The following is a 19,443-nucleotide window of genomic DNA, read 5'->3' on the forward strand; positions in this document are numbered from 1 at the left end:
GTAAGGTAACATTTTGTACTATTATTGTAGAACGCTTCCTTCTATTGTAGTGGCACCCAAAGGCCTGGCTCAGGATCAGGGCCCCAATGCGCTAGGCTATGAACAGACACATAAGGAGACAACTGTACCCAGAATAATTTACGACCTCAAAACATACCACTCAGAAGAAAAGAGTTGCAACAGAGGGAAAGTCAGTCCTACTAAAAAAAAAAAATATTTGTTTTATTTTTGCTACGAAAATCTTTGTATTAGGCAGCTGGAGAGCTTGCTTGGGTAACAGAGGAGAGTTGGGAAAAGGAAAGTGAGGGAGCTGGCAAGACAGTGAGCAAGCGTGTGTGAGGTTGGGCCACCTCAGAGATGCAGTGGAAAGAGAATGGAGTGAAGAGGGTCCAGCCACAAGTGGCCATATAGCCAATGAAGGGGAAAGAGGCCGATTCTGAGTTTCAGAGTGTGAGACCGGCTTAAACAGCTTAAAGGTAGGGAAATGATCCAACCATTTCATTTCAACAAGGTCAAAAATATTTCATTTTGAGGTCATTCATTTTTAAATTAAATGTTTTGCCCGTATCAAAACATGTCAAAATAATTTTCTGGAGTATTTCCTTGTGAAAAATTCAGAGATTTCTAATTTTCATCCTTATATGGAATGAAATAAAGTTTCATAATCTCAGGATTTCCCATGGAAGAAGAAATCCTATTTTTCAAACAGCTCTGAAATATACATATCATATGGAGCCAAGACCAGGCATAGAAATTTACAACCCAAAAGGAGAAATTCTGAGGCACTCAGAACAGAGGAAGTCTGAATGTCAGCTGTTCTCTAGGGTATTTTGTTAGCTGCTCTGATGGTGTTGTTTAGCAGTCAAGCTTCTTATAAAAGTTAGGGAAAACTTTACAGTAGTTTAGTAGACTAATAATTTTGGATGACAGATGACTTCAGGTCACACAATTTAGCCATTCTATTATATCATTGGGACTGCTGATTTGGTAATCAAGCCTCAAATAATGTAATATCTGAAATATACAGTACAACAAAGGCATTAAGTTAATGGAAACTCAACTTTCCTAATGTTCTGACATATAAATAGAACACTAGTCAGTCCGCTACACAATTGGCTGGTTTTGCTTGAATGCACATAGGAATAAATAGAAACATCCTTATTTCCTATCCCAGGGGGCAATTATTTCAGAGCTTGATTTTGTGCATTAATAAAAAGCAAGATTCCATTGTCTGAGAGCTAATCTAAAGCATCCTGCTGTAGTACGCTGAAGGGGCAGTTCTGCAGAAAAAAAATTAAATTGTGATGCCCCTGTACTTTGAACAAGAACTGGGACTCACAAGACCTAGATTCTTTTCCCAGCTCTGCTAATGATCTTCTGGATGACCCAAGACAAAATTACTTCATGTTTTCTTGTTTGTTTCCCCTCCCACTACAGCCGATCAAGGTTACTATATTTTATGAAAGAAAAAAAAATAAATAATTGGGAGGGGAGTGCTTCCTTCTTTCCCACTCTCCTCTCCCGTTTTTCATTGGAAAGCAGGGGAAGCCAGCACACACACATACACACACACACACACACACACATATACACTTTCCCCCTTCTGTGTGTGTGGATGTAGTGAACTAGTGAGAGAAAAAAAGATTGTTCCCCCCCCCCCCCACACACACACACACACACACACACTAGAACAAGGGGGAAGAAGTTGTTTCAAAGTTTTCAAAATAAGTTTTCACAGAAATGGAAAGTCTCATTTAAAAAAAAATCCATTTAATTGAAAGGCCTTCTTTGTAGCAATTAAAAAAAAAAATCAAAATACCACCCTCCTCCTCTGGCCCCCAGAAAAAAAAATTTGGAGACCTTACAAGCAGCTCACCTCTCCGCCACATCTACCTAGAGTGCAAGGTCTTTAGGGCAGACAACATCTTTACTCCGGATTCGTGCCTAGCAAAATGGGTCGTCCTCCCCACATCAACATTGGGGCCTCAGGGCACTACTATACAAATACGTTTAAGCATATTTGTATATTAAGCAGCTGTTAAGCATATTTTCCAAGATTGCCCATCCCAAGTATTCAAAACTTCATGAATCAGCCTCTCCCCCCTCCCCCCTCACAACACACAAAACCACCCACCCACCCACCCTGAGGACTTTTTGTTGTTTTTATAAAAGATGCATTTTGGGTTATTTGCCATCTGTTTTTTGAGCTGTTAGCATGCAGTCACCTCACTCTGGTGTCATCATTCTTCACTCTCAGTTCTATACCAAATCTTGCGCTATCCAATCATCCTAACTAGGTGCTGAGGGCCTATGGGAACGTGTGAATATTTGCTTCCAAGTTTTTTGTTGTTTTTTTTTTTAAACAAACTTATTCCAGTTTCTGCAGGACAGCTTCATGGTTAAGGTACCACCACACGGACTCTAGACATTGAGGGTTCTGCTCCCAGTCCTGACACAGACTTCTCTTGTGACTTAGGCACTCTAGCCAAGCTTCTCCAGGCCTCAGTTCTCCCCCTCTCCCAATCTATAAAATGGGGCTAATACCGGAAGTCAGATATCCAGTTTCACATTCAAGGTATTTGCAAGCATTTATCATTAAGCATATAGAGTATAATCATCTGATTAATCAAATTTAAATGTAAAGCTTCTTGGGTCAGATTTTTTATGAGAAGGAAGCCTTAAAATGTGGCTCTAGTTTAAATAGGCAGATGGCATGATATGGAGGGCTTAAAAAAAAAAAAAAAACTTCTTGGAGATACATGACTCATTTAATTGAAACCATTAGTTTTACTGGCAAACAACTACATATTTCTGTTCTGTTAATCTGAACAAAGTGCTGTAATTACGACAATACACAACGTCCTCTAGTGTCCCATATTGACAAAATATGGAAAGAAAACACTTTCCGGGTAACAAGACATTCAGTGCTTCTATCCAGAATACTTTTATTATATGGTTATCATATACATCAGAATTATATTGGGAACATATACAAATATGCAAAGAGTAGTTCAGAACCGCCATTAGTCGCATACGCACCGTACCTCATGCACTCATTCTACTCCGTTCTTAGGTGAATGGTACACAAAAATTATTGCTTTGTGAACATACCCCTCAGATTAGATTTAATCTTCAGTGGCAAGAATTCAGAATTTAAAATAAAATTAAAAAATAAAATCTTAAATACCCTGTATAACATACCTGTGCATAAACCTAAAGATGTATTTAGCTTACCCCATTACCTTTGAAATACTTACCAAAATTAAAATTTGAAACCCATTTATAAAAAAAAAAAAAAAAGTATTAAAAAGTTCACCATTATTTACAAATCCCATTAAATTACACATAAATAAATATGTACATTCAACACACTGTTTCCCTTAATACACATAAAGTCTCCCTGGAAATATATTTATATATATTTTTTTCCCTAAATAGGCAAACAATGTTTTCTTAAAAAAAAAAAAAAAAAAAAAAAGTTAAAATATATAACTTTTTTTTCAAGTTTTTTTTTTCAATTTAAAAACCAAGACCTGATATAAATATGTGACTAAAGCTGCAATATCCTTAGACAAAGAAAAAGATTTTCTAAAAGCATTTTTTTTCCCAGTTTGCACTAGCAATTCTTTTTGGGGTTTTGTTTTTTGTTTTTAAAAAAAGAATTTTCACTGTGGGCAACTGCAATTTTTAAAAGCCTGAATATTTCCATAAAAAATAAGAATTAAAATAAGCACGTCAAATGCATCAAATAGCTCTTTCATCTACGCTGATATCAGTTTTTTCCTACGGTCAGCTGAAAATAAAGCAAAAACAGAATGATCTTGGTGTTTGTCATGTGTTTATAAAATACACCATGTACATAAATCTAAATACCTTGTTTAATACTGCATTATAGTTATTGTTGGCTTTAAAGACTAAAAACCTGAAGTTTTTCCAGATAATGAAGAGTATCCCATCCAAAATCCGTAGCTCAAAAAATATACACGGTAGCTTGTCACCACTAGATATTTAGAGGTTTGAAAACTCTACATATCTCTTAGTATATTTCCACCAAAGACTTTATAGCACCACTTTAACAGCAAAGGATTTTAATACACTTGCACCAGTACTTATCTTCTGGTAACGGATTCCACAGTTAAGGGAGGTACTGCAGCTTTAGAAAGACTTGTCATACAGATCCAGAGGGAGTGAAGATCCTGAATAAGATGTTTTGTTGTTTTAAAAAGAGAGGGGGGAGGGAAAGTAACCAAATTTCTACATGCCCCATTGGCAAGAAGATCCCAGTCTGTGTTTTGGAGGAACAGTTTGAAAGTCTGGTTTCCCTCATTTTACTTCCTGTGCTTATCCATTTTATCAATGTTTTTGTTGGTTTCTGCAGGACTTTGGTCGCCAGTGTTCATATATGTTTTGTCTGCTATTTTTAATGCTTCATTTAGGTAGTTCTGGACGGATGTCATGGCAGCACAGATGGCAGCACTCCCAAAGCCATGCGTGATCAGGCTAAAATGAGTCAAACAGCCCTGGATGCCAGGGTCCAAGATTGGACTAGGTCTAGTGTTTCCAAGAGGAGTTCTATCCTGAGTGAGGAGGTCTGTGAATTCCTTACATATCTGCCTGTAAGACACAAAAGGGTTCATACTTTATGCTGGAAAGTGCAAGGCACTCTGTAAGAGGATTTAGCACTAAGAAAAGAAGAAGCAAGATACAGAATCCTTTAAATTGAAATAACCAGCAATTCAGACTGCGTAGCAACCACAGAGGGTTTTCAGAACTCAATTACACTCTATTACAACTACATCACTACAAGGATATTCTTCAGTCTAATTATAGAATAAAGCCTGTTTTTTAGGGTCAGTTTCAGACACGCTTTATATACACATATACATACATGTGTACTCACACTTTCCACAGGATAATCTTTCCTGCTTTGGTGTCTAGCTGGTTCTGCTTCATTTGCTCTATTTTTTTTAAATCAATTTAGGGATAGTGTCTGTGAGAACTTCCACAGATGCACTTAAGTGATTTACAATGGATAAAGCAGCTGAACTGGGGCATTTAATTTACCCTCTTCATCAGAAACGTAGGCCCCCAATCCTGCAAACACTTATGCACGTAACAATACAATTTAACAATACACATGAATGTTCAATGGGCCTACTCAACCACATGAAGTTACTCACATGCATAAATGCTGCAGGATGGGGGCCTAAGTTTCAGATGTATTTTTAAGTTGCTTTGTTCATTTCACGTACACTGAGTGAACTTCACTGAATCAGCATGATACACAATGTGATGCACTTAAAAAAAAAAAACACACTCTTATTGTAGAGTGCAAAAAGAGTAGTGCTTACATTATCGGATATGGAGTGCTGTATTTAAGAAGTATTATGGGACTAATCCAAAGCCCACTGAAGTCAATGTGGTTCTCTCTCTTGACACCAGTGGGTTTTCATTAGATCCTAGATCCCTGCTATACAACATTAAAAATTAGCCAGTTGTAAAAATGATTTAGAAAAGATCTCAGTCTGTTTTATGCTGTAGAGGTTTAGTGTCATTTCTATGGACCACGTAGGTTTCAACTCCAATAAATTCTAAAGGACTATGCCATAAGGGTTTATGCTGACTCTGGTATTACAGATTCACAGACCTTTTTTGTGTGTGTGTGTGGGGGGGGGGGGGGTCGGGGGTTGTTTGTTTTTTATTAAAAGCAAAAAACAAATAGTATTTTACAGAATCTCACATTTTTCCAGTAACCCAAAAAGCATTTTTCCCCCCTTTAGCCCTCCATACTTACTTTGCAGCAAGAAGCATATTTTTCCTGTTAGCCATCTCATTACGGCCCAAGTGTGGTCTGGTTAAATATTCAGCCACTGCTTTGGAAGGAAACTCTGTCTCACATACATAACCAAAGTCACGAGCAAGATGTACAGCTTCACCTGGGGTGGGGACACGTGATAAGGTGAATGTTTTAGATCCAATAATTAGACCTTCACTGTTAGAAGATAAGAGAAATACGGGCAAAAACTTTAATTCTCAAAATATACCCCCCACTTTAGAAAGCCATTGCTAGTATGATCTTCCCCACACTGTTTGTTATTTCCTAAGTAATAGATAAACCAAATTTAAGGAAGAGACACTGAGAAAAACCTGCATAACCGGTGCTACAAAAAAAATAATTGTTCTGGTTCCCTTTGTATCAGAGGACAATATATGGGTCTCTGTATCTAGCTACATTCCATAGGTACAGATAGAATTTCACCTGAAAATGATTATAAGGCATATATTCTTATGATGATCACACAGCTGGCAATTGATCTCAATTTATGTCAGTAAAATTTTGTAGTTAAATAGACTTTGCACACTTGTGTAACTTATGAGATGATAGTTTTAATACAATAATAGAGATAGGCTACTGTTTTAGCTTTAATTAAAGCTATCTATTCAAACAAACATCCTGAATGTTATTGTGAACTATAGGTTAGCTGTAGCATGTGTGGAATATACAGACACACTAATATATTAGACAAGATTTCTCTCTCTTTTGTTGGTCTTCCAATTCTACCTTTCTATAAGCATTTAATAAAGTAAAAGTTAGTACAGTATTTGGAGATAATGTAGATTAAAAAAACTGAGTGATATTTTCGAAGTATTGTTCACACTTAAATTGCTGTTTCCATTTTCTATAGCAATAACAAGAAGCTGTTTTTTTTTTTTTTTTTTTTTTTTTTTTGAAAAGGCCCAGCTAAATTAATACAGGGACCACATAACATGCTGCAAATTAAATGAGCTCCAGTTTCCTATCAGGAAGTCAAAAGCTGTAAATCTCACTTTATATGCATGTTTATTAGGAAAGCTTCTGAGGATGCGATTGAGGTAGGGCCAGTCATTGGAGTCTGCTGCTCCACTGCTTTTAAGCCTCCCCATAGGAAGGCAAACTCACTAATATACAAGACCTCAAAATTGGAAAGGCTTCCCCCTCCTCCCCCCAACTATCCCTTCTCTAATACGCCAGTGACTAAACAAGCTAGGTCCCACTGGGGACTTTGGAACTGCTTGGTATAAAGGAGTCACTCTCACACCTGTCAATTTCACTACAGTATGGAAATAACTATGTAGAATTCCTTAGTTTACACAGAATGGCTTCTGTGAATGAAAACTGAAGTTAATGCAATAGTTTAGCTCACTAGTTACAGTTCAGATATGATCAAGTTGAAAAATAACATAATAATAGAATAGTCAGAGATCCCTATTTGATCTGAAGGATGGCATGAACAACTAGAGTTGAGAAGGGGATAAACCACAAAATAATTGCATTTATAGTAGCGTTGGGAGGGCTAACAGGCAGCACAGTCTGTAACTTGTTTTTAAAATAGCTCTGTTCTGTCTATCGGTTTTTCTAGGCTTGATCAGCATCCTGTCAGTGTTTGAATTACAGTTTATAAGCCTTACACAGAAAAGTCATTTTATTAATTAAAAAAAAAAAAAAAAACCACCATCAAAAACACTCCCTCCACACACACAGGACTGACCTTCTACCAAAGATGTCAATAATGTCACATTTGCAGCTTTCCTTCTACCAGCTGGAAGATTCAAGCCAATTTTATCCAGTTTTTCCCTTAATGATCTGCCACCATTTTTAGATTTGGCTCTGTAAGTAGACAGAGGGAGAGAGATGTGACCTTATTTAGTTTAAAGGGGACATACTTATTTTAAAAGATGGGAAATTGAGTTACTGACATTTAATGAGGTTCTGTTGGAGGGAGGGGAATAAAAAGCAGGTTCTGTTTTTCAATGACCTACTTTTTTAAAGCTCTGCCACAAACCCCTCAGTGTAAAACACGTGTCAGAAACCAAAACCAAATCAAATATGGATTTTGCCTTTAAGTTTATACCATAATAAAAATATAGCAGCTATAATAATGGGACGCAATATGAATAATGGGACACAAAAATAAGAAGATGGAAAATGTCTTATAAGTAATACCAAGACCACAAGATAGTAACCAAGACACTTCCACAGGGAGATGATTTGTCACTGAAATAAGAAAATTCCCTTTGTGCAGTTCCAGCGATGGAATCAGATTTTAACAGGGAATGAGAATTTGTTGTGAGAACTGTTATAGCACTTCACTTTGGGAAGTGCCAGAGGTGCAAAGGAGTTTTATTTCCAAAGCCTATTAGAATTCAGTGTTATTTTTTTAAGTCTCATAAAATGCTTTAGACACCAGTTCTTCGGTTCAGTTTTGTACAACGCTTGCAAAAAGGATCAACAACAAAAGACAGGATTACCAAAGTCATGGGGGTAGGAGGGAGGAGAGCAGCCTACCTACCTTCGGAGAACTCCTCCTAGCAAGGAGGCATTTAGACATTCTGGAGGCGAGAGCCTTCTCTGAACCTCTGCTACTGTCACTTTATATTTAGATGTGGAACTCAGCAGAGAAAGTCTCCCCGGAACAGAGCAAAACACTTCATTGGGGTTTATCACCACTCCAATTAATCCATCCTTCTGGCAGGGGAGACTCAGCGAGCTGTTTTTTGTTAATGAAATGGGACCTGTGGGAGCCAGGTGGAAAAAGCAGGTATTTGATTAAAATAAAAAAAATAAAAAATAAAAAGAGGAAATTACAAGTCTAAATGGAGCTAAACAGTAAATAGTTTTGTGTTAAACATCCACCACTGGATCTTGTCCTGAGTAACTGAGCTAACAATGCCACAGTTAGCCTCAGTACGACTAATAATGGACTGGGGCTGGTTTTGTTGTCACAGTAAATTTCAAGAGTTGCTGCATTCAATTAAGAATATAACTTATTTTCCTTTGAACGTTCAGTCAAAACTCAGCATGCACCGGTGACATAATATCCTGGAAGTTGGCAAATTCAGGCTTATAAAAATGAACATCAGGGCTGTAAAGCATATACAGTGGCAGAGCAGAAACTAGTATCCTTCGGCTATTGACAAAAAACTCGTTCAAACTAAAGGCACAGAGAGGTCTCCCGTCCTCCTTAGAACAGGAACAAATAAATATGATGGGGGCTAGGGGGTGCCAAGCAGTATTGAATTTCATCTTCCGCCTCCAGATATGGAGTCTCTGTTCAGAGAAGTTACCTCTCTCCCTTGAATTAAATCCCAGTATATTCCTGCCCCATATTCCAATATCTACAGCTGAAAACAGTTAACGCCATTAGTCTTGCTTTCGGTTATCGTTACCATGAGTAGGGGCAACATACTTTCCAAAGGGACATTAAACCTCAGTGCGAGCATATTTGTAAACCTATCATATTAATCTACCAACGAAATGTAGCCAGACTGAATCATTGCTATTGGCAACTAATGCAAGAAAGGGTTAAACAGCAAGGGCTGGTCTTATTCACTAGAAAGCACGATTCTGAAGTGGTGTATCTGACAGCAGAATAGTTCTCCCATGAGCTAATTCGGCAATCAGCAAGAGTTTCTGACAAACACTTCTGCTTTTCCTCAAATAAATACGTATTTGAAGTCCCACTTCAGTGTCTAGAAGAAACTTGCCTGATTTACAAAGCGCAAGTTTGTTTGCAAGCAGGAAAACAAGATTGTAAACTAAGCTGAGAGTCGATAGGCGTTTTACGCCTGTTTAAACAGCTAAAAACCATTTCAGTCCAGATAAAGTCTAACCGCTTTATAGGACCATTGATTACAAATGGCTCTCTGCTAGTTTAACTAATTCCTCATTAGATTTTAAACCAAGCCCCTTCCTTTAGAGATTGTACTACTACCGAAAGAGCAAATTTACCTCTGCTTCACACGTTCCTAGCAAAACCAGCCCCCGTGTCATTGCATACACAAGGATTTTGGGTCGGTATAAAATTAAATGCCAGATCTGCATTTAAATTCCGTTCCTGGATAAGCGCGTTTGTTCTTTGGTTAAGACGGAAAGCAATACAAACAACTATTACGGCTATTAGTATCACAAAAGTCCAGAATAAGAGATTCAGTTGCCAGCGACAGTCTGCTGGTGCCAGTGATACTTAGGGTAATTCGCTTCCCATCGAAATGGGAGGTTTGCAAATAGAGGCTTTTTTGTCCTCAACATACCAAAGGAAGCGGCGCAGTTTCCAAACTACCCCCACCATTAAATATCACCTAAGATCGTGTTCACTATATATAAAAACCAAGGCTCCTCTATAGTTAAAGCGATCACGCAATAAAGTTCAGGCTTCCTGCCTTTCGACAGATCCTCTTAAAGCAATGGAACAAAATAATGTATCAACTTGCCAATGTATCATCTACAAATCGAACTTCAGCTATGGACAAGGAAAGGTAAATAGGAATGCCATCTACTGACCTTTTCTAATGACTGTCTGGTCATGCATTAATAAGTGTTGATCTTCCACATTCTGGAGAGAGAAGGGGGGGAAAGTACAGTTCCTTTAGAGAAAGTGACCCTGGAGTCTTTATGGATCCCCCACCCCCTGCACCCACTGATTCCAGCTTCTGACTGATGGGGGGAGAAGGGGGTGTTAGTTCTTCCTGCAGGAAGAAAAACATCGAAGCTAAACCGCAAAGTGGGACCATTCCCCTTAGCAGCAGCTACAAAGCCCCTCAGACACACCAGGGCACCTGGGCTCTAGGGATGATGCTTTCTGGCTTCTCTACTCGCATCCATCCCACTCCACCCCCAAATTGGGCTAAAATCCCCCGTGTCCTTCACACCCACTCTGGAATGCACCAGGATCTCTAATCCAGCTGACAACTTGCTTTATCTCAAGCCCTGCCGGCACCAAGCTCACTGCTCTGACTAGGACCGGGGTGCGTGTAGCCAGTACCCCAGACAGAGCAGGCCCTGCCAGGGGACTCACCGGCACCTCCTCCATGTGATGAGCCATCTCGTGCAGCCCCAGGTTCTCGGCGAGCGTGGAAGCGTCCAGCCCATGTCCGTGGGGCAGGAGGAGCTCCGAGCGCCTGTAGGTTTCCCTCCTGCCCCCAGCCGAGCCGCTCTCCAGCGCCGAGAGATGAGGGACCAGGCCGGGCCTGGCATGATGGACCAGGCCGGAGGGATCCTGGCTTTGCCGGCTGGGCCAGGCGGCCTGTTGCTGGCTGGGCGGCGGGGGAGGAGGCTGGTGGAGCGGGTTAATGGAGAAGGGGTCCCCGAGGTGGGAGTAGGGATCGCTGGACTGGGAGTAAGGCAGAGGCTGGTAGGGGGGTGGGAAATAGGGGGGCTGGAAGTCGGACGTCCCGGAATGGGAGAGCTGGGGAGCCGGGCTGTACAAGTGCTGGCTGACGGCGGAGAGGTGGGGGAGCCTGGGGTTCCCATTGGTGCTCCCGTCGTGCCGGTCCTGGAGAGCAAAGGAACAGAACAGAAGCCCGTTAGTGCGGGGAGATTAGTCTCAGCCCCAGTCCATTGACAGCCGGAGGGGGTCTCCGCTCCCCGTCGCTCGGCTCTGGGTGCAGCGCGTGGGGCGCGCCTGACTTGGGAACATGCAGGAAATTCTGGCCCCGGGGGGAAGTCAACGGCGGAACTCCCCGCGACTGGAATGAGGCCAGGATTCCCCCCCCCCTCCATGCACAGCTGCCTGCCCCGCTCCGCACGGCCAGGTCACGCACCCTGCACGCCTTTGTAGGGGGAATCTCAGGGCTAGAGTCACCCTCTTGCGGGAGCGGGAGCAAAGAAAGCGAAGCAGCTCAACGTTTAGTTTAGGAACAGCCTTGTTCAGCAGTTAGTCTAGGAACCCAATTCACTCATCCCACAGCCTGGGGGAATAGTAGGAAGAGCCGGGAATTAGAAATAAACTTCGCTTCCTAAGAGAAACTGACTCACGTCGCGGGGGGGGGGGGGGGTCCTGTAAAAAAAAAAGTGACTGTTACAAAGTGAGGAATTGTGGCTGCTGTAGCAGAGAGGTTTTTTAAATTAAAGTTGAGAAAGGTGAGGTGAGGGGCGAAGCGCCCTTCCTAGCCTCCTGTCCAGCCTGACTTCAGGCCTCTGGCTTCGAAGTTAGGGGGAGGGGGTTTCAGATACCCTGTAAGTGGTCAGTTGTGGGCGAGTGTAAACACAAAACCTTGGGCACTGGTTTAAAACAGTCGCGCAGGCAAGCTGCAAACGGGGCTGCGCTGAAGGACCCCGTCCGCAATCAGCGGCTAAACCGAATGCGAACCCAGTTCAAGCCTCTCTCTGCGCGGATTTTCCTTCTCTCCAAAGACCTCGCGGCCCATGTCTGCTCTGCTTTTGGGGCGCACGGAGCACAGTGGTGGGGGAGGGAAAGGGGGTTCAGTTCAGAGTCCGAATAGCTGCCTGGCCATTTAGAGGACTAGTCCTACTACTCCAGCCGCCTCCGCTGAAATTCTCCCATTTAAAAGCTCAGCAATGTCTCCATTGAATTGATCCCGGGATTTAGCAGCTTCTGGCTTCACGGTCATTAAAATAACAGGGCTGGTTAATAAGAGGAGAATGGGTGTCTCAATGGGGTCCCAATGGAGCGTGAAGTGGGGACTGCAGCTAATCTGTGGGAGCCAAACATACAGACCATGACCAATGGAGCAAAGGAGGAGACGCTGCCGCTTTCAAAGAGATCAAAAAGCAGGAGGTGGGTGGGGGAAGTTTCACAAGGAAAGAGGGCTGGGGAGGGAAACGTGGGAATAAGCCAGCGCGGGCAGGCACCTGAGCTCTGATCTGCTAATTACCGCGGATCCCTCTCCAGGCTGCTCGGCTCCCGTGAGAGAAACGTGCAGGTCTCGAATCAGGATTGAAAAGGAAACACTCCCCCACCCCCAATGCACCCCTTCCCCCAGCCCGGTGAGCCGCTCGCCGCCCCCGATCTGGGATGAGCCCGAGGGAAGAGGAGAACAAAACCCATCTCCCCCCGACCCAGGCGAGTGGGAGTCGCTTGTACCGCTGGGTAAAGGGCCAGCGACAGGCGCTGGCTCCCTGGCGCTCCCGGCTGAGGCTGGCAGCTAAATAGTTTCCGTGCCAAGGGCGCCCACTGGCTGCCGCGCAGTCCGGGACCTCTCCTCCCTAGATCCCTCCCTGGCGGCAGCTCCCACCTGGCTCCCCAGCGCAGTTCAGTCCTACCCCGGGTCCCTCTGAACCAGTCCAACAGGCTGGGGCACCCGCCGCCGCCAGCTCCTGTGTGCGCTCTGCTTTTACACCAAACTTCCCCCGTCTGGGGGCGCATTGCCGCTCAGACCCACCCACACACACACATGGCCGAACTTCGCTTAACGTGCACTGATTTATCTGGGGAGCAGACACAATCTGGAGCGGATTAAACACATCCGTTTGGTGGTGGGAAGAAGAAGAAAACTCAGCTCTCCTTCCCCTCCCTGGTTATTTGCTCTGCTCCCAAACGGCGCTCCGGACTGGCAGGATCTCTTGGGGATGGGGTGGGGGGGAGAACTTGTTTTTGGTTGGCAATATCTCAGAGCCAGAGACACCCCACGGAGGAGGCCTAACAAGTTTGGCGGTCAACTAGACGGGGCTACAATGCTGCGAGGAAAGAAACGCGGGGCAGGGGGGAAGACAAGGTAAGAGACCAGATTTAAAACCCGAAGGTGAACATCATTCGCCATTAACCTCACTCCCTATTCATCTGGGGCAACTCCCAGCAGGAGAATCAGCGTCTAGTGAGATTATAGAATCTGCGGCGCATCATCTAATAGCAAGCCAAACATCTGAACATCCCCCGATCTGATAGGGGGTCTTGTAACAGAAGCGGACTAAGAGCCCAATCCTGCAGTCCTGATGCCCGTTGGAAGCCAGGGGATCTCTTGCCCAAGCCAAGACTGCTGGATTGACCCCTAGTTCTATCCAGGTGCTGACACCCACACAAAGCCCCTTCTCCCTCCTCCCTCCCCTAGTGCTATTAGCTCTCACCTCACAGTCCTCTTCATATTTGACATTATCTGCTAGTTTCCACAACATGGCGTCCAGTGTCCAAAATATATATATATATATATATATATATATATAGTAGATCAGAAAAGATCCCCAGCCCCAAAAGCAGCAAATATCCAAGTCGGTGCTGGGGAAGAGCAGCTCCCCCGGGTGGATTTTGTTAGTTGCCAGGCATGAAGATTGGTGCAGGACTAATCTTCCCGCTAATGGTCACTGAGGTTTTTTTCCCTGCCCAGACGCCCTTAATGGCAATAGTATTATCATAACTCCTCCCCAGGGATGGATTGGGAGACTGGGCTTTCATTATGGGCGGCTCAGAGCCAGCCACTCAGGAGGCAGCCCGCAGCTCAGAGCCACTCCTTCTCTGCGCTCTGGGCTGGATTGGATCTTCTCCAGGGCGCACACGAATGGCTGGGGGAAGCTCTAGGCTGCCCAGGGCGCACACACGCGCGCATGGCTGGGGAAGCTGCCCAGGGCGCGTTGTAGCTAGATTCCAGGCGCGGATGTAACGCTGCTTTTATCCATGAGCCTCCCCTCTTCCCTTGGGTAGGAACACGCCGAGATGTCTCTGGAGAAGTCCCGTACACAGCCCCAAAGCCATAAGATGCGCTCACTGGAACTGGGAAGCCCGGGGTCGGGCGTCTCGACAGCAGAGCCGACCAACCTGCCTATTGTAAAGGGTCTGGCAGAGGGCAGCTGAGCTGGAGCAGGAGTGGTGGGGAGGGGTTTTAAAAGCCTAGAATGATGAGCACCATAATAAAAAGAGGAGAAATGGCTCTAAACATTCCAGTTCCCTCTTCCCAGACGTATCTTCCCTATTAAAACTGCTTTCTTGCCCCATACAGGGATTCTCTCCCGCCGGCCATGCAAAGCTCGCGTGGGCCCGGGCTGCAGTAGAGGTAAAACTGATTGAGAATAATACATTATTAAAAACACCCCCTTTGCCATGCTCAATACGAACTCCTCATTCTCCCACACCCCAGAATATACCCATCTGTTAGGCACCATCTTCTGCGTAAGGGCAAAGGATAGACTGGCCCCCCGAATAGAACAGAGCTGGGTGTTGTGTAAGTGTCCGTCAAGGCAACAAAGGTTTGGTGTAAAAAACAAAAACATTTTGACAAGCCAGCTCTTGCGGTGCCTTGATTTCAAGCCCAAACATTTACCAAAAAGTCCTAATTTTAGATGAATCATTTTGCAAAGCAAACAAAAAGCTTTATTGCAAAAGCAAGATTAGTAACTCCAGTATTAAGTCAATTTGCATAATTGTCAAGAGTTTGAATTACTGATTACAACTTGCCAATGTTTAGGGTATAATTTAGTTAATTACCCTACACTATTATTGCAGTTGGCTAAATAACTTTTAGGTAAAGCAGGACACATTCAGCGTTTCAAATCTAACTGGCGTGAATTATGCCCTAGTTCGAAATGTTAATGACTTTTCCCATGAAAATCCAATCGGTCCGGTCCTTTTGAATTATGTAAAATCTGGTTTGGGACCAGGTGACAAGGGGGACACACTTCGTTGATTTTTAGACAACAATCCCAGCTTTAATCTAAAAGTTTAAACCATAGCCTTGCTAACTATCTGCAACCCGATCTGATCTATGCAGTTATGTTTGCCTGGCAAACTGAACATTTGTTTTAAAGCAACTCTTTCTGCTGGTGCTTAAGGTGCATTTGGATCGCTGCTCATTTGCATGAGAGAAGCAAATGTTTTTGTTTCTCGTGGCAGAGCCAGACATTCCCATCGAACAATGCTCGGTGCGACCTCTCTGCTACCTCTGGCGCAGGAGAACGATACGTTTGGTAGGTGTCGTTAAGGGCCTGGAATAGGAACTCAGCTTTAAGATGTAGGTGCGTTAATAGCCTTTTTTTTTTAAACTGACCAAGTGAAGAATCCGAAGATAAAGATGAAGAGGCCGATTATGCTCGAGCTAACTGTTGAAGGCTTTATCCGTCTGTCTATCTGGCACGCAGGTGCTGATTCACATCAGCTGAATTCAACCCAGCAGCAGGGAACCTGCATTACCATTTTTGGTGGGGCCCTTTATTTATCTATTTTAAACGACGCTGGTTTTTTCCAGGGTTGTTTCTTTGAAATGCAGCTTGCGACGATTATAACGAGTGTGCTTGCGCGGCACTTGGCGTCATTAAGACTAGGCATCTAAATAATAAAAGCCAGGGGGAGCTTAAAGCTCATTTGTATTATAGGGACAAGATGGATCCTAAAAAGAGAAAAAAATTCAAAGCATTTAGGTTTGGAGTCAATTCATCTGATCCCTCCAGGGCGATCCAATAGTCTATATATTTGGGGACGGGAGGGGGGCTGGTAATTTTGATGGTAAATGATTCCTTTACGCTACAAAAATTAAATATCTGCTCACTGCGCGCAGCTCTGACTGGGAAGGTGGGCTGTCCTCGCTCTTTGGGATTTCCTGAAGTCCACGGGAGGTCCTGGCCAGACAGTTTAATTTTATCTTAACAGCCAAGACGCAAAAAAAAAAAAATCACGTTTCAGATCTTTTTTAAAAAGGGGATTAGAAGAAAATATCGGTTACTCAACTGAACAAGAAAAAAAATGTCTTTCAAAAAGTAACAAGTGAATCTAATCAGAGAGTGACATCCCAGAAGGGAAGGCTTTAACGCAACCTTGCAAATGCCCCCAAAACTGCCTCGATCTCTACAGCCAGAACCAACATTTTAGGAGACCGGATCTTATGCCAGGCTCTTTGAATTTGGAATTCTCCACTGAAAACAAACCTCGCTTCAAAAACCAGCTGACACGCACTCTACCAACTTGTATGGTTTTAAAACAGTCCATGCGACGGACCTTCTTTTGTGTCACCTGCTTCTTTGTAGCCTTTGCATTTTTCTCGACACAATTTCACGGGGGTTTAAATGAGACCAGCGCTTGGTTTGCTGTTAGTTTTCTTTAAATGGCCTTTTGTTACACCATGACAACATCACCCGTTCTTCTGAATAAAAATCGGAAGCCTGAATTATTATTACTACTAGGGTATTTGTAAAGGGATCATTGAATGCTTTAAATAAGAAGTAAAAGACACGTGGAATATTCTGATCTTTTTCGGTTCAATTCAGGAGGGGGAAAATACATTTTTTTAAAATTCAGATGTGGCACCTAGAAATGTGACAGCCTGCAAACTTTATAAAGGAGCGTCACCTTTTAAACACAGATAGCGTGATCATATTTCTGTTGAACTGCAACTGATTTGGGTGTCGATCTATCTAAAAAATATTGTACCCCTCCTACACAAGACGACTATTTTATAACCAAAAGATAGGATCCATTCTCCACTCGTCTAGTTGAAAACATACAGGTAGAAGATGACACCCCGTCACCGCTGGCATGGAGGGAGCTGTTACTGGACAGTTTCAAACATTTCGCTGGTAACTTACAAAAAGTTCCATTCATCATGTCAAGAGCAATCTAGCTCTAGCTAGTGGAGCGAACAGTTCCACGAAGGAACAAGGGGCCGAAGAAGAGAAAGGCCAACAAACAGTAGACGCCAAAGGTGCGCTCATGATTCCCAGGTGCTAGGCGCGTTCATTCCCTTGGTTTTACATAGGCTACAGATAGACACGCTGATGCCAGTGCAGTGAGGGCTGCTCGGGGCAGGTTTTCGGGCACTTCTGATGCGCACACAGTAGCTTTTCCTATTACTATTTTTTTAAAAAAACATGGATGCAGTTTCCAAGGAGCGATTGTAATGTTCACCCAGGTATGAAGCCGGGGTGAGAGACAAAGCCCTGTTGTTTATACTAATATTTAATGCCTTCGTCTTTTCTATTTAGCGCCTTCACCCCCCTCTATAACTTAGAGCGGGGATTGTAATTAACCTCTCCCCCGAACCATCAAACCCGGTATTGGCAATAAATAAAGATCACCCCGACAGGGCTGGAGTTTTCGCTTGGGAAGTGGCTCCGCAGCAGGTCTCTCTAGAGCCCCAGCTCAGGATCGGGCCACTGGAGACTTTTAGTGTCACTTTGAAACACAAAGTGGATCAAATCCGTGCGGTGCCGCTCATCCCTCCCCACGCCCCCAGGTGAGCCGGTCTCCGTGGCGCTGCAGGGTGGGGGGGACTAGTTGCTTCTGTCATGCCCTGGCTTTTCACAGCCTCCCACCTCCAACCAGGCAGGCTCGGGACCCGTGTCCCATCTGCTCGCCGGGAAAGGGCGCGTCCCCGCGGCTTGGAGGAGAGGGGGAAGCCCTGCCCGAGGCAGCCCGGCGGTGCAGCATGGCAGGCGGACCCCGGCCGGGGGCTTGCCCCGTGCCAGGTGCGCTCCCAACTCTCCAGGTGGGGAAAGGTCCATCCGCCCCCAGGGCCTGGCGCGGGGACAAACGGGACGGTACCTACTTGCCAGTCGAGCCTCCCCAGCAGAGCCATTAGCCACCCGGCGGGGGCTGCGAAGGGGGCGCGGGACCCCAGCGGCTGCCTGGTGAAGTGAAGCCCGGGCCACAGCGATACACCTGGCTGGGCTGGGCTGGCCTCCCGGCGGCGAAGCACTGCGCGTGCGCACCCGGCCCCAGCGATTCACCTAAGGAAACGCATTCCAGCCCTTTTATGCCGGGTCCCTGCCTCGCTCCCCCAGCCAGTCGGAGCTCATTCCAGGGGCCGCACTGCGCGCCTGACACCTCCTCGCCCTTCCTTCCAGGAGGGCCGGGACCTGAGCGAGTGGAGGTGTCTCCCCGGGAGGGGCCAGCTTCCCGGCATGGGGCTTGTCTAACCCCATGCGGAGCTGGTGCGAGGCGCACCTGGGAAACACCGCCACCCTCGCGCGGCTGCCTTCGCTTATCCGGCTCGCCTGGGTCGCTGCCCACAGTCAGACACAGGCCCAGGGCAACAGCCGTAACCAGGCACAGTGCAGGGCACAGGCTTCGGCTTTGGTTTTCTTTCCAGCCCAACAAACTGGCTTTAGCCAGGCAGATGATCTCTCCCCTCAGATTTCCTATATTCCAGTTATTAGGGGCATAAAGCTGGGGGGGGCTGCAGATCTGTTTTGGGTCGAGTATCAGAGGGGTACCGTGTTAGTCTGTAGCCACAAAAACAAGGTGGAGTCCAGTGGCACCTTAAAGACTAACCGATTTATTTGGGCATAAGCTTTGTGGGTAAAAAAAACCCCCACTTCTTCAGATGTCGTGGGTCCAGTTCTCCAGCGGAGTACACTGGTCAGACATGAAGACGCGTTTTATGTTCTTCACAAATGTGAAGCATCTTTTCCACGCCGGATTAACGACCGCGATTGGAGACGCTCCCTAGCTGCAATTTAGCAAGGAAGTTTTCACGAAGTTTTGCCAACAATCCGACAGTTACCTCCTACCTCCCCTCGCCTTTCATTACAAACGCGAGACCGGTGGGGTAAACTTCGAGCTCCCCACCCACCCCCGTTTACAAAATGAAGCCAGGAGGGAAATTATTTGTTCCGATGCGAGTGGAGAGCATCTCCTGTTGGGGGGAGGGGGGATTTCCCTTTCCTTAGCGAATGGGGGAAGGCAAATATCTCAAAGTAGGTTGCTTGGTGCAATTTTTAAAGGGATTTTAACGCCGTTTTTATTA

The 19,443-nt window shown here is 44.7% G+C and overlaps 1 protein-coding gene across 2 annotated transcripts; it reads right to left on the minus strand.

Moving 5' to 3' along the window:
• Positions 1–4,328: 4,328 nt before the first annotated feature.
• On the minus strand, positions 4,329–18,273 carry TFAP2C (transcription factor AP-2 gamma). 2 transcript variants are annotated; one of them, XM_024203395.1, is made up of 7 exons: positions 18,244–18,273; positions 10,836–11,312; positions 10,322–10,373; positions 8,331–8,553; positions 7,530–7,648; positions 5,795–5,936; positions 4,329–4,614 (listed from the first exon to the last, which is right to left on the minus strand). In XM_024203395.1, exons 1-7 carry the CDS (start codon positions 18,271–18,273, stop codon positions 4,329–4,331), a joined length of 1,329 nt encoding a protein of 442 aa, XP_024059163.1. The 2 variants fall into 2 exon arrangements, with proteins under 2 accessions (XP_024059163.1, XP_024059162.1); XM_024203394.1 differs by lacking the exon at positions 18,244–18,273 and adding an exon at positions 13,844–13,891.
• Positions 18,274–19,443: the final 1,170 nt, after the last annotated feature.

This window comes from Terrapene carolina, unplaced genomic scaffold (genome assembly GCF_002925995.2).
Source record: "Terrapene carolina triunguis isolate 2854851 unplaced genomic scaffold, T_m_triunguis-2.0 Scaffold130, whole genome shotgun sequence".
Lineage (NCBI taxonomy): Eukaryota > Metazoa > Chordata > Testudines > Emydidae > Terrapene > Terrapene triunguis.

Excerpts from the sequence above, each read along its gene's own strand:
- TFAP2C (XM_024203394.1), bottom strand. The coding sequence starts at position 13,891 with ATGTTGTGGAAACTAGCAGATAATGTCAAATATGAAGAGGACTGTGAG. Across the intron at positions 10,374-10,835 it reads ATCACATGGAGGAGGTGCCG|AATGTGGAAGATCAACACTT; the intron begins GTGAGTCCCCTG and ends TTCTCTCTCCAG. Across the intron at positions 7,649-8,330 it reads CTAGGAGGAGTTCTCCGAAG|AGCCAAATCTAAAAATGGTG; the intron begins GTAGGTAGGCTG and ends GTCTACTTACAG.